The 15,397-nt window shown below is 42.9% G+C and overlaps 1 protein-coding gene across 1 annotated transcript in view; it reads left to right on the forward strand.

Annotated features, from left to right (window-relative positions):
* TLL2 (tolloid like 2) overlaps positions 1-15,397 on the forward strand; it is a 67,981-nt gene that overhangs the window by 11,774 nt on the left and 40,810 nt on the right. The window contains exons 2-5 of the mRNA XM_090277917.1: positions 1,171-1,326; positions 3,413-3,530; positions 9,893-10,071; positions 11,223-11,328. Coding sequence (XP_090134043.1) covers positions 1,171-1,326; positions 3,413-3,530; positions 9,893-10,071; positions 11,223-11,328 — 559 coding nt within the window. The remainder of the gene's footprint in view (positions 1-1,170; positions 1,327-3,412; positions 3,531-9,892; positions 10,072-11,222; positions 11,329-15,397) is intronic.

Consider the following 15,397-nt stretch of genomic DNA (forward strand, 5'->3'; position numbering starts at 1 on the left):
GAGGGTTATTAATAATAAACAATTCGCCTGGAACATGTAACAATCTTTAACTTGTATCACTTAACCAACATAACTTGAACGATATAAAGCTAAAATTAAGAATAAAGGAGAAAATGACAATTCACAATCTTAGTTCTCAAGGTTGTTTAAAGCACTTTTCTCCATAACTGATGTACCAAGGAGCCAAAAATATTTGTAAGTAGAATATTTGAACAACATGTATAGCATACCTCAACCATCAGTTATAGAAATTGATACATATTATTTCAAGGACACATGGAACATTTATAAAAACCAATCAGGTATGGGGCTACAAAGGAAGGTCCAAAATACAGTACCAAAGAACTGATCCCTTGGAGCGTGGGTGAGCCGTCTATCACCAGAAGGCCAAATTTCAGTCGGCCATCTGTTTTTGCAAATAAGCATTATGGGAACACAGCCATACCCATTCGCTTACATATTGTCTGTGGCTGCTTTCATTCTACAATGGGAGAGTTGGGTAGCTGCAACAGAGAATATATTAAGCACAAAACTTAAAATATTTAGCCCTGACTAGTGTGGCTCAGTTGATTGGCCTCGTCCCACAAAGTGAGAGGTTGCTGGTTCAGTTCCTGGTCAGGGCACAGGCCTGGGTGTGCACCAGTCCTCCGGACAGGAGTGCTCTGCTTTTTCTAGGGGTTTATCTTACAAAAAGTTTCTTTTCCCAGCATCATAGACTAGTTCACTTTATTTATCAAACTGGCCAAATCATTTTCAAAATTTGCAACATTGATGGAATTTGATCAAGGCAAGGGATTTATTCAGTTTGTTTCCGCAAACGTGGGTGGCTCTTGGGAGAGCGCATGCCCTTTACTTGACTCCATCCCATGGGACTGTGAGTTGTCTGGGCCCACTTAATTCTGTGGCCCACAGGCTGCTCTTGAGCCCCAGGGGGATCCCTCATTTAAGGCCTCCAGCAAGCCAGACCCACTCTCACCATAGGCCTGGTACACTTATCACACTTACTCTTGCCCTATCTGGAAACTTCCCACCCAGGGGTTCAAAACCATGACCTGACCAAATGCCCCCTTTTAGAACACATATTTGGTGGATTCATAGATAATATAATCTTAACCATAATATACAAGAGGAATTAAAGGCAAAATAAGTGGCAGTGTGACTCTCTTGCAGATGGCAAGGAGAATGCCATGCTTCTGCAGAGTCCTGGGACCTCGAATGCCAGAGCTGAGACCTTCTCTCCCCGGGTCCGAAGAGCCACAACCTCAAGGACGGAGAGAATATGGCCCGGAGGTGTCATCCCCTACGTCATTGGAGGGAACTTCACTGGTCAGTAGCCCCAGATGAGGCCTGCTTTGGGGCATGGTGTTTTTTCTCCCTAGGTTGACCTAAGTCCTCCCAGGAAGAACTCAGGAGGGATTGAGCAGGTGTGGGGTCACAGCAGCCCTACCTGTAACACTCTCTCATGCACACGTGGCCTTGGGCATGAGGCATGGGCATTCTGCAGTTTCTGTTGGGGCTACATCCAGAAAGGTGGTCACCTGGTCCCCAAAGCTTCATGTTGGGTGACAAGAAGGGAGTATGATCAGCTGCACACAGTGGCTTACCTGGCCCCTGTCCGATGAGCACCCTGACCACTCTCCACCCCAGAAGTACAGTCACCAGAGTGGGCCAGTAGACATGGTCAGACCATCTGGGTCCAATCTGGCTGCAGCACTTACTAGCCCTACACCCTGGGACAACTTACTTAATGAATCTCTCTAGGCCTCAGTTCATTCTTTTATAAGTGGGATCATATTTTCCATTCTATAAGGTTGTTTTGAGAATTAAATGAGTTCATTTAGATAACACACTTATAAGAGTGCCTAGCACATAGTAACTAGTAATTATTTGCTATTGGTATTATTATCTTTAAAATATGTAAGCCATTCAGTGGCTTTCCATCACCACTGATGAAGCAGAAACTTACAACTGTTACCTCTAAGGCAGCCCTTGCCCCGACCCCTGCTCCACTTACTGTTTTACCCCTCTCCTCTCCCCTTAGCTGCTGTGCACTAGCCTCACCAATTGTCTCTTTTCTGAAACATGCCCACCTCATTGCCACCTTAGCACACTAGCACTTGTTCTTCTGTCTGCCTAGAGTGTTATTTCCCAAGGTCTCCTCTTGGCTGTCTTCTTCTGATCATTGGAATCTTAGATCAAATGACATGTCCACAGAAGGCCTTCTTTGACTCCCTGGTACCCCAACCAGCTACTCCCAGCACCCTGCTTTATAGTTTTTGTAACACTTGGTGCTTTCACACCTGGTGTGCTTTTTATATAAACATCAAAATGAACTAATTTTATAGAGAATTTTGCTGACACAGAAATTTTTGTTATTCTGCAATTAGTAGGGTTGCTATTTCACTGAGTGATTGAGCTACAAACAATTTGAACCAAAAGTATCAAGATGTCCAAAAAAATGGACAGCTAAGTTATTCTTTATTTGATGTAAATGTTTTTAGGGACAACAGTATGATACCACACCCACATCTTTTAGAATGGGAGCCTCCCCAGTGGTTGGTTGGTTGGTTGATTGTTTTTTTTGCAATAAGGTCACTGTAGAATTCAGAACCTAGCCTCAGCCAACCTCTGTACTTTCCAAACTATTTTTCTACCTCCTCATTATCTATAGCAAAATCAAAATAGTCTTTATTTCAGATTGGTAGATTTTGGAAAAAATACTTATTTCCTATTAATAACTAGCAGCCTGGAGTTTGCAACCATTTTATTCTTGCTCCCAGATAATTCACTAATTGTGTTATTTTTCAACACATTTCTAATCAAGAAAACATGGAGACAGGTTCAGAGAAAGTCTGGGACTCACCTGTTTTTAAAGGAGTTTTAGAAAATAGGTTAAAGGTTACTCCAAAAAACACTGAACTCCCATGCAAAGGCAGCATGGATGTACATGCGAAGAGAAGTTTTAGAGCATATGGGAACATGCCCCCATGGCTATGAAATAAAATGAGGGTCTGGAATGACATGCTGGTGAGATGCTTCAGAAGCCTGAACTTTCCAAATTGGATAACCTGGGTAAGGTGGCGTTTTTTTGTTTTTTGTTTTTAGTTTAGGAAAGTACTTTCAATACAGAGGAAAAGCTGGCAAGCCGAGATAGTTTGAAAATCTATTTTCCCCCTCTCTTCCAATTCACAAACTCCTACTCTCTGGGTTTTGGTAATTCTGGAAAGGTGTATTCTATTCTTAGCAAGGTAAATCCTTATTCCTAGTACATTTCTACTCTTCGTCACCTGAACAAGTTTTTTGTTTTTTTAATCATTGGAACAAGCTCTGTTGTAAGCTAGCGTGCCTTAAAGCATCTCAGGAAAGCACTGGCCCATGAGTGAAGTGATGAGCACTTGTCTTGTCCTTCCAGGAAGCCAGAGGGCCATTTTTAAGCAGGCCATGAGACACTGGGAGAAGCACACCTGTGTGACCTTCATAGAGAGGACAGACGAAGAAAGCTTTATTGTGTTCAGTTACAGAACCTGTGGGTAAGTAAGCAAAAGCTAGGCCACTTCAGCAGAATCAGATGCAGACAAAGCTAATGACTCATGAGCCTTGATTTTTCTCTATAAAACTAAGTATTTCCAATGAGCTATAATATAGAGGAGCCTAGGGTTTATCAGAAACTTTCCTTGCCTTCAGGGTCTCACAATCCAATGATCAGGTAGGTGGGTCATGAGGGAGACTCCAGGAAGACAAAGGGTCTGTCTGGCTGCCTTGTCATGGGAGCAATAAAAGGATTTGGGGGTGTTTCATATGGAAAAGGGTTCTCAACCAGTTTGGCACCAGTTACCCCGCTGAGAATCTGATGAACTTCCTTATATGCAAAATTCTGCATGTAATTTTATGAGTTTATAGATTTCCTTAGGAAAACATAACATAACAAGTAAGATAACTGGGTTATGTCTAAACTCACTGTGATGCCAATAAATGTAAGTGCGATATACTCTGTTACTGACAGAAGTTTCCCATATTGGATCAAAAACTTAAACCTAACTACATGCTATATAAATGAGATAACTACTACTTCCGGCCAAGATGGAGTCCTAGACAGACACGCTGGGTATACCTCCACAACTAAGAAGGAATACAACTACCTCAAAACTAGAGACAACCAGAAGTTCCAGAATATTGAGCTGCATGGAAGTCCAACAAACAAAGATATAAAGAAGAAATACTCATCCAGACGGGTAGGAGAGGTGGAGCCCAGACAGAGAGGACCCGGTGTGGTGGTGGCGGTGGCGGCGGAAGTGGTAGGCCGGTGGAAAGCGAAGTCACACATTTTAAAAAGTCGAGAGGGACACCTGAGGAGCATTCCCAGCTCCTGACCAGACCATGCAGCTCACCGTCCCAGGGAAAATCAAGCCTCATTGCTTCTGACTGTGCAGACCAGTAGGGGTGGGGCGGAGGCAGAAACTGCCAGTCTCAGCAGAGTTCGCTTGTTCAAAGGACCCCTATGTTCCTAGAGTGCCCACAGACCCACCCGCTCTGGGAGCAACGGCCAGGGTGGCAGCTAGAGGGGTGCCAGTCCAGTGCGGAAGTGAGAGAGGTGCCTGGAAAAGAGGCAAATGCTGAGCAAGTGGCATCGTTCCCGCTCTGACCCCTCCCCACATACAGCACTACAACATGGTGAAATGGGTCAACCTGTACTGACAAATCCCTAAGGCTCCGCCCCTTACAATGTAACAGGGGCGACACCTCTACCTGAGACATGGAGGCAAACAAACACAGGATCCTGTCAAGATGAGGAGACAGAGAAGTATGGCCCAAAACAGGGAGCAAATCAAGGTTACAGTGGGAGAACTAAGCATTGAGGAGATAGCCAACCTAATAGATGTTGAATTCAAAACACTGGTGATAAAGATGCTCACGGGCTTGACAGATATGCTTGAGTATGGCAAATTCTTAAGGGAAGAAGTAAAGGCCATGTTAAATGAAACGAAGGAAAATCCACACAAAACCAATGGCAAAGGGAAGGAAACCGGGGTTCAAATCAATGATTTGGAACATAAGGGAGAAAGAAACAGTTAACCAGTGCAGAATGAGGAAACAAGAATTGAAAAAAATGAGGAGATGCTTAGGAACCTCTGGGACAGCTTTAAACGTGCCAACATCTTAATCATGGGGGTGCCAGAAGGAGAAGAGGAAGAACAAGAAATTGAAAGCTTATGTGAAAAAATAATGAAGGAAAACTCCCCAAATTTGGCAAAGGAAATAGACATACAAGTCCAGGAAGCACTGAGAATCCCAAACAAGCTACACCCAAGGAGGACCACACCAATACACATCATAATTAAAACCAAAGGTAAAAGATAAAGAGAGAATCTTAAAAGCAGCAAGAGAAAAGCAAGAGTTACCTACAAAGGGGTGCCTATAAGACTACCAGCTGATTTCTCAAAAGAAACTTTGCAGGCAAGAAAGGACTGGCAAGAAGTTTTCAATGTGATGAAAAGCAAGGACCTACAACCAAGATTACTCTATCCAGCAAAGCTATCATTTAGAATGGAAGGGCAGATGAAGTGCTTCCCAGATAAGGTAAAGCTAAAAAAGTTAATTATCACCAAGCCATTATTATATGAAATGTTAAAGGGACTTATTTAAGAAAAAGAAGATCAAAGCTATGAACACTAAAATGACAACAAACTCAACTATCAACAACTGAATCTAAAAAGTCAAAACAAAATCCAATTAAGCAAACCAGAATAGGAACAGAATCATAGGTATGGGGATCATTTGGATGGTTATCAGCTGGGAGGGGGAAGGGGGAGAAATGGGGAAATGGTGCAGGGATTAAGAAGCATAATTGGTTGGTACAAAATAGGCGGGGGGAAGTTAAGAATAATATAGGAAAGGGTGAAGCCAAAGAACTTATATGTATGACCCATGGACATGAGCTAAAGGGTGTAGGATTGCTGGGGGAAGAGGGGTACTGGGCAGAGGGGAGCAAATGGGGGGAAAATGGGACTACTGTAACTACATAATCAATAAAATATACTTAAAAATAAAAAAAGGATATTGTAATAAAATAGCTCTAAAGTCTCAAAAAAAAAGATAACTACTGAAGAAAATGCCCTAGAAAGTGTAAAAGTAAAAGTAAAGAAGGCATACAGGCAAATGCTAACAACAAGAAAGCTAGGATCACAATTTTTGTTATAGACAAAGCATTTTTTGTTTTGTTTTTAAAGTGCTAGAGAAAAAGGTGAGACACTTTATAATGAGAAAGGGTACAAACTCCGGTGAGAATATAACTGTCATAAATCTTTATGTACCAAACAGCAGAGCATTAAGAGTCATAAAATAAGCCTCAGGGAATTCAAGGGGAAATTGACAGAAACACCAGCAACAGGAGACTTTATTTCATTTCTGTCAACACACGTAGATCACTGTCAAGTTGACCAAAAATAAGTAGAGATTTGTAGAGAATTAGAAAAACATAATTAGAAGAGTTGATCCTATGGGTCTATCAGATTCTATAACCTGATAACACGTCATTTTTTAAGTGGCTACTGAACTTTTATTGACATTGTTCATCTATTTAGCATTAAGAACACCTAAATGAGTCCCAGCACCGGGGAAAATCAAGCCTCATTGCTTCTGACTGTGCAGACCAGTGGGGTTGGGGTGGAGGCAGAAACTGCCGGTCTCAACAGAGTCCGCTTGTTTAAAGGGCCCCCATGGTCCTAGAATGTCCACAGACCCACCCACTCTGGGAACGACGGCCAGGGCAGCAGCTAGAGGGGTGCTAGGCTGGTGCGGAAGTGGGAGACGTGCCTGAAAAGGGGGCAAGTGCTGGGGAAGTGACATTGTTCCCTCTCGGACCTCTCCCCCACATACAGTGCCACAACGTGGTGAAACAGGTCACCCTATACTGACGAATCCCTAAGGCTCTGCCCCTTACAATGTAACAGGAGCGACAGCTCTACCTGGGACATGGAGGCAAACAAACACAGGAGCCTGTCAGAATGAGGAGACAGAGAAGTATGACCCGAAAGGGGGAACAGATCAAGGTTCCAGTGGGAGAATTAAGCGACAAGGAGCTAGCCAACCTCACAGATGAGGAGATAGACAATCTAACAGATGTAGAATTCAAAACACTGGTGATAAAGATGCTCACAGGCTTGACAGATATGCTTGAGTATGGCAAACAGGTAAGAGAAGAAGTGAAGGCTATGCTAAGCGAAAAGAAGGAAAATCCACACAAAACCAATGGTGAAAGGAAGGAAACCGGGGTTCAAATCAATGATTTGGAACATAAGGAAGGAAAAAACAGTCAACCAGTGCAGAATGAGGAAGCAAGAATTGAAAAAAATGAGGAAAACTTCCCAAATTTTGTGAAGGAGAGGGACATACAGGTCCAGGAAGCACAGAGGATCCTGGGTGAACTGGACCCAGAGGGGACCACACCAGGACGCATCATGACTGAGGTGCCAAAGGTGAAAGATAAAGACAGAGTCCTGGGGGCAGCAAGAGAGAGGCAGAGAGTTGCCTACAGGGGGATGCCTATAGGACTATCAGCTGATTTCTCAAAGGACACTTTGCAGGCAGGAAGGGATTGGCAAGCAGTATTCAATGTGATGAATGGCAACCCACAACCAAGATTACTCTATCCAGCAAAGCCATCATTTAGAATGGAAGGGCAGATGAAGTGCTTCCCAGACAAGGTGAAGCTAAAGGAGTTCATCATCACCGAGCCATTATTATATGAAATGTCAAAGGGACTTGCTTAAGAAAAAGAAGATCAAGAGGACGGGGAAAAAAAAAGAAAAAGAAGATCAAAACTATGAACACTAAAATGACAACAAACTCACAAGTATCAACAACTGAATCTAAAAAATAAAAACAAAACCCAACTAGGCAAACCAGAATAGGAACAAAATCATAGGTATGGGGATCATTTGGAGGGTTTTCAGCTGGGAGCGGAGATGGGGAGAAATGGGGAAATGGTGCAGGGACTAAGAAGCATAATCGGTTGGTACAAAATAGACAGGGGGATGTTAAGAATAATATAGGAAAGGGTGAAGCCAAAGAACTTATATGCACGACCCACAGACATGAACTAAGGGGGGGGTGGGATTGCTGGAGGGAAGGGAGGTACTGGGCAGAGGGGAGCAAAGGGAAAAAAAATTGAAACTACTGTAACAACATAATCAATAAGATATACTTAAAAAAAAAAAAGAACACCTAAATGAATTTTAAAAGGAAGAAATAGCATTAAAATATTCTCTAATCACAAAGCAATGAAACTGGACATAGTAACATAATAAAAAATAAACACCCCTGCATTCTCTGGTAAGTTAAAAGTTCTCTCTCTCTCTCTCTCTCTCTCTCTCACTCTCTCCAAACAACTCTTAGGTCATAAAGAAATCAGAATTAAAATTACAAGATATCTAGATAATGAAAGCCTACAGTTCAACCATTAAAGAGCTATGGCTAAAGCTGTGTCCAGAGGAAAACCCAGAGTCCAATACTCACAACACTTATTAAGGATAACAATGAAATTTTCAATTCAGAGAAGTCAGCAAAATAAATAAGTACATAAAGCCTACTACCACAACAAAATAAACCTAATGAGAGCACAAGAAATAGACAAGGTAACACGTTATAGGACTAATAAATTGAAGAGTGAAATGTTGAATAAGATAAACAAAAAATGAGTTAAACTACTTCTTAGTCTAAGACAAAAAAGTGACAATGCAGAAATATACAAAATCAGAAATGAAAAAGGGGCGTTCAGCAGAGAATCAGAATACTCTGCAGAACTCTAGGGCAAGAATTGTGGAAATCTGGGTAACGTGAGTGACTTCAAGGTAAATATAAAGTGCTGGCAGAGACCAGTAACTTTGAAAAATAATTGAAAAATTGAGGGAAAACACTCTCTCCCTCAAAGCACCAAATCTAGAGTTCCACAGATGAATTCTTTGGAGCTTTCAAAAAACAGATTATTTTGATACGATTTAAGCTTTTTAGAGCATAGAGAAAGAACGCTTTCTTCGAAATTACGTTTAAGGAACTGTCATGGCATTGCTACCTCAAAATGACAAAGATGGCACCAAAAAGAAGAGAAAATTACATGCATCTAACATGAATGGTCATCCCAAATCCTGACTCAAATGTGAACACAAAGTATACAGCAGTATAAAAATAGAAGAGTGGGCTGCCAAGAAGGTGTATCTAAGGAATGCAAGACAAGTTCAACATTAGGAAATCTATTTTCATGACTTACCATATTGATAAGAGCAAAGGAAAGAAACCATATTCATATCTCAATAGATGCTAAAGAGGCATCTGCAGAATTTAACATGTTTTTTGTTTTTGTTTTAAAAATGTAGCCAAAGTAGCACAAGAATAGATGTCAAGGATAAATCCTTAACTTACCATATTTATATGATCTGCATGGTGGGATTATGGCCGTTTTAATTTCTTGTTTTATACCTTTCTATGTTAGGAATAATGAATCAATATTATTTGAAAAAATAATTGTGACCAGAAGGAGAGCCATCCCTAAGGATTCTCTGATGATTGTACCGAGATTTCATCTTTACAGGAACTCAGCCACCTCCTTCCCCATCTCTTTTCCTTGTCATCAGTGATGGTTCAGTAGAGACTCAGGGTGAAAGGGTTCAGAAGGGTATGTGTTTTATTCCAGGAAGAGAGGCCATATCTTTCTTCGGATTCTCAAGTGGATCTTTACCGCCAGAAAGGTCGAGAACCTTAGGAGATTGTTTCTGTATTGGGAGGAAAGTTGGACAATGAGAGAAATTCAGCTCTGAAATTGTTTCTTTTAGACACACACATACACGACTTTTGCTATTCCCTGACCTGCTGATCTGGATATTTCTGCATTGTCTAGCTGTTGCTCCTATGTTGGGCGCCGAGGAGGAGGTCCCCAGGCCATATCCATTGGGAAAAACTGTGACAAGTTTGGCATTGTGGCTCACGAGCTGGGCCATGTGGTTGGGTTCTGGCATGAACATACCCGGCCAGACAGAGATCAGCATGTCACCATCATCAGAGAAAACATCCAGCCCGGTAAGGAGCCTGTGTGGAATCTAGAGGTTAAAGGCCAGGAAGGTGGCATCCATGGGGGGTGGGGTGGTGAGGGTGGGGTCAGGCCCAGTGACCAATGCTCATTTGTAAGTATTGAGGCAGTGACTACGGTGCAGGCGTCTGTCACCAGCCTGTCCCTGTCCATCTGCCGTAGCTTGTAGGTTAGAGCAGAAGCAATATGACTTTCTATGTTGTAAAGGACAATGAAGTCCAATGCCATTTCCTAAAAGGAATGGAATCCACCAGAACTCTATTGCAGCATCAAAGCTGATAAGCCAAAAAAGAGGGTTCTCCTGGTTGCTTTTTTTTTTTTTTTTTTTTAATAATTTATTTGTTTGTTTTATTTTTAGAGAGAGGGGAGAGGAGAAAGGGAGAGAAACATCATTGTGTGGTTGCCTCTCACTTGCGCCCCCAACTGGGGACCTGACGTGCAACCCAGGCATGTGCCCTGACTGGGAATTGAACCAGTGATACTTGGCTTGCAGGCCGACGCTCAATCCACTGAGCCACAGCAGCCAGGGCTCTGGTTGCTTTTATAAAAGTCATTTTTGCTGACTTAGGGAACACATCTTTTTGAAACTGAAATGCAATTAGGACACAAGTACATATAAAAGCAATATTTCTGCATAGAAGTGTTCTGCCCCAAGGCAGATAAATTGTCCAGATTTGAAAAAATACCTTCTCATGTTAAATGATTTTATATAGCAGTTCATACTGAATATGAAAGTATCTGGGAGGATAATATGGTTGCCTTAAAAATGCTTTCAAGAGTCTGAATTATGAATTATTTGGGATTGAATTTATCTCTGACTTGTTTTCTCTTGTTCCTTTAATAGCAAGAACAGAATTGTTTGTTTGTTTGTTTTCAATCAAATTGATGACTAACCTGCCTGCAAACTTAGTTTAAGAGTTTGGAGTGTCATTTGGGGAGGTTTGTTGGGTAGTGGGGTTGGGAGAACATAGGGCTTATTCTAAGTTTCAAATTTCCAATCTCAAAAATAGCAGCCAGAACCACCACTGATGGAGCTAACAGAGCTCTTGGACGTTGCTATGGGCCCCCCTTCTCCCATCTCTGCCTCCTTTCAGGTGCCTGCCTTGGTTTTCAATGGCGTTAACAGAGTGTTGTTTCACAGGTCAGGAATATAATTTCTTAAAAATGGAAGCTGGGGAAGTGAGCTCTCTGGGAGAGACGTACGACTTTGACAGCATCATGCACTACGCCCGGAACACCTTCTCAAGGTCGGAATCTATGCTCGTGCCTTATCTGTGTTTTACGGTGCTTGCCGCAGGCTTGGGTCGGATTCCTGGCGGTCTGCAGAGAGTGGGTCTCTGCATGCTCCAAGAACAGCTGGCATGTCTGTCCTTGAAATACAGTGGCCTCTGGGCTGCAGTGAAATATAATCTAATCAGGTTCCCACTAATAAGATTGAATCCCATTGTGAAGCTGGTGTTCCATCATGCCTTAGCATCACAAGCAGCAAACTGGAAAAGGGACATTATCGAGAGGTTGACTGTGATAATAACTTAAGAGGCTCTGTGTCAAATTTCGGGGGGGAGGGGGATCTTCAAAAGCACATCCTTGAAGTGGACATGGTGGCATTCACCAGTCCTCCTAGAGGCGGTTGGGGTTATTGGTAGCTCAGTTGTGTCAGAGCTGGGAGGGTGCTAAATCATGGGTTCATTTGAGAGGTGAATAAAATGAAGCTCCAGCCAGCTCAAGGGCACACAGGTAGCTGGGGTCGGAGTGAGAGCAAAGGTCCAGGTCTCCTGCCTGCTGCTCACAGACGATGGGAGCTGGAACCCCCAAGTATGGCTGGACCCCTTATTTATGGCTGGCATCAGCAGGATCTGTTTTGATGAGTTTGTGTTGTGCTGGGCCAGGTATTGAATGTTTTCAGTACTGTCCTTAGTTCTAGACCACAGAAGTATTTTGCATAAAGAAGTGTTCCTCTGCTAGTCTCGGTTTTGTAAGTCTTTCCAACCTTGAGTTAAAGGAGACACGGTGCAAAATTTTTTTTTCTCCTGCTACTTTGTTCATAGTCTCCTCTTAAAACTAGCTCGTTCGCTACTTATTTATTTATTTAATCATTAGAAAAAGATTAGAGGTGATTCCCAATATATACATAGGACAAAAAGAAAAAAATAAGTGAGGAAATTTGAGCACAGGGTAGGGAAAAAATAAGGGTAGATAGTTAGGTTGAAGTTTGGAATCAATTTAACATTCAGAATATGTGCCATAAAGTCAGGGCAGCAAACCCCGCCCTGTGCTTCCCAGCAGTCACAGCAAAGAGGGAAACAATTCACATCATGAGTCAGCATGTCCACAAAGATCGAAGAAAATCATTCATTCCGGGGGGAAAGGGAAGCTGGTTACCCCAGGCTCTTGGGCAAGGCTGCTGAAAGCATTCTGTCGATGGCATCATAGATATGTGGGAGAGAGCCTCTAAACCTCAGAGACCCAAGTGCCCAGGGGTACTGTCCCTCTGGCCACACAGCTAATTTAGTATGTTCTTAATCCTGCACCCAGGCAGGAGCTCCAATAGGCAGAGTTTGGTCTAATTCAGCATCTTTGAACAACTGGCGTAGGAGTGTGCTATCCTGTTCTCTTTATCAGAAGATATAATGGGAAACATGGTGTAATGAAGAGACTGCTGAACTGAGAGTTGAAAGACTGAGTTCCAGTCCTGGTTCTCCCAGGAACCTTGGTACTGGGGGGGTGGGGGTTGTAGACAGTAATTAGGGGCAGCTGTGTGCTGGGACAAATCTCTACCTTCCTGGGCCTCCGTTTCATCCTGAGAGGGTTGGGCTACATATTCTCTGAGCCCCTTTCAGCTCGAAAATTTCATATTATAATTTCTTAATCTGGTACAGATGGGTGAAGGATTGACAGATAGGATTACACTCGTTGTCATATGGAAATCCAAGTCTTCCTCCTCCAGGTGGGGAAACTGAGAGTTTGAGGGACCTACTGTGGGGAAGGGAGAGTCTGAGGAAGCCAATGAGGTGGGCAGGATGAGAGACCTTCTGCAGAGGTCAGAGTGGGGGGCAGTGCTTGGGTGTTGGGAAATAGTGCAGGGAGTAGTTGGGTCACACCATACCAGCACCAGGAGCTATGGGCAACTACCAGTGTCAAGTCCAGTTGAGAAGCTGGTAACTTGGGTCTTGTTTCTGTAGCTGTCATAACAATTGCTTTAGAATTTATCTATTAATTATTATTATAAAGTTATCTATGAATGTTTATCTGTTGCATTTCCCTCTCCCTCACTAGACTGAGATCTTTGAGGATAGAGACTATCTCATTCTCTTCTAATCCCCAGCACTCAACATGGTGCCTGACACAGAGTAGTGTTCAATAAATATTTTTTATTTTTACTTTTTAATCCTTGCCTGAGGATACATTTATTGATTTTAGAGAGAGAAGAAGGAAAAGAGAGAGAAAGAAACATCGATACATGGATATAAGAGAAACATCAATCAGTTGCCTTCTGTGCGTGCCCCAACTGGGAAGCAAACCTGCAACTTAAGTATGTGCCCTGACCGGGGATCCAACCTGTGACTTTTCAGTGCATGGGATGACGCTCCACCCAACTGAGCCACACTGGCCAGGGCAGTGTTCAGTAAATATTTTTTAATGAATAAATTAATGAATGAGCCCAAGGAGGTAGGGAGATCTGCAATGCTGGAGACGAGGTGAGGGAAGACATTTCCATTACCCTCATTGTAATTCTTAATACATACTGACAAATGCAGTGGTTACTTAATTAAGAAGAATCTGCAGGTGTCTACTGGGTAGGGTATTTCGGATAAATTACTACCCTTGGGTTATAGGAACTACACTTCCTTCTCAGTGTCCGCTGAGTGCCAGTTACTATGCAAAGCTCTGAAGCCAGAGGCCAAGGCAAGAATGCAGACAGTGTATCTTCTGGCACCAGCATTTCTTTTTTGTCTTTCTTTTTAAAAACCTCCCTCTTTTTTTCCCCTGTGATCTCTAGCTCATAATGCCAACCGCTTTGCCCTTCAGGAGATAAACAGTATTAACACTGTTGTCGATATGAAAACATTTTATCAGCATAGATCAGTGGAAGCCCATGGGCTAAACCCATGAAATAACAGTTCCTCTTCACAAGCACCCAGGACCCCTCAGAGGGAGATTGGCAAGGAGACAGCACAGGGTAGGAGCAGATCAGCTTCCCAGCAGGCACCAAGGAGAGGAAGACCTCCCTTCTGCTACCATGCTATTATCTATTGCTGCAGAACAATCTACCCCCCAAACCCAGCGCCTTACAACAACTTATCTTTTTATGATATTGTGGGTTATTCTGGCCTGTTCTTTCTGGTCTCCTCTGGTCACTCCCGCAGCAATAGTCATTTGAGAGAATGATTGGACTGGGTGATGACCAGTGCCACATCTGGTTATTGCACTGCCCGCCCACCAGCACCACTTGGTTCTCCTCCGTGTGGCCTCCCATCCTCCAGTGGGCTAGACTGGGCTTTCCACGCCATGGGAGCTAAGAGTTCCAGCAGAGGACAAGCTGGCAGGCTGCAAGACTCTTCAGAACCAGGCTCTACAACTTGCATGACATGACTTCTGTCACATTTTATTGACCAGAGCAAACCATGAAGTCCAGTCCAGATTCAAGTTATGGAGAAATAGATTCTACCTCTTAGTGTGGGGAGCGGCAACTTCATATTCTAAAGGAATGTGGATATCATTATTTTAACAATCTACCACAACCACCTTCTCGCCTCTCCCCCAGAGTTCAGATTGGTTTTGGCAAATCTGTTTCTTAGCCAGTAGATACTTGCATTGCCCCATCTGCAATTGTCCGCATGGATTATTAGAAAACTAGTTTGTTCAGTGGGATATTTATCAATGGCCTCCTGACTAGGGGGCTTTCCTGGTTTACTTCCTGTCAAAAGTTTCCCACCCCTGAGCTCCATGTCATTATTTCTGCTCACATGTACACTGCAGGTGGCCTGCAATTATCTTTGATTCTGTAAAAGAGGAGAAAAATGGCCTATAGAACATTTACTCATCTGGAGTCAAATGCTATTCATGCTGATGGGAAACCCAATCTTCATGTATCTTTACAACTGAGCTGTCTCTTTCCAACTTTATTCCCTTGAGTTTATTGCAGCTCCTCCCCCTCCCCTTGGTTGTGTAACAGAACCCTTGGGCTGCTCCGATTGAAAACAGAACCCACGGGCTGTTTAGTTAGGGGCCTGATTGCCTGCCGCCAGAATTATAACTCTCAGTACCAGAGTTTGGTGAAAAGAAAAAGAATTGTTTATTTACACATAGTCCTGC

The sequence above is a fragment of the Furipterus horrens genome, unplaced genomic scaffold (assembly GCF_987537825.1).
Source record: "Furipterus horrens unplaced genomic scaffold, mFurHor1.1.pri manual_scaffold_5, whole genome shotgun sequence".
NCBI classification, from domain to species: domain Eukaryota; kingdom Metazoa; phylum Chordata; class Mammalia; order Chiroptera; family Furipteridae; genus Furipterus; species Furipterus horrens.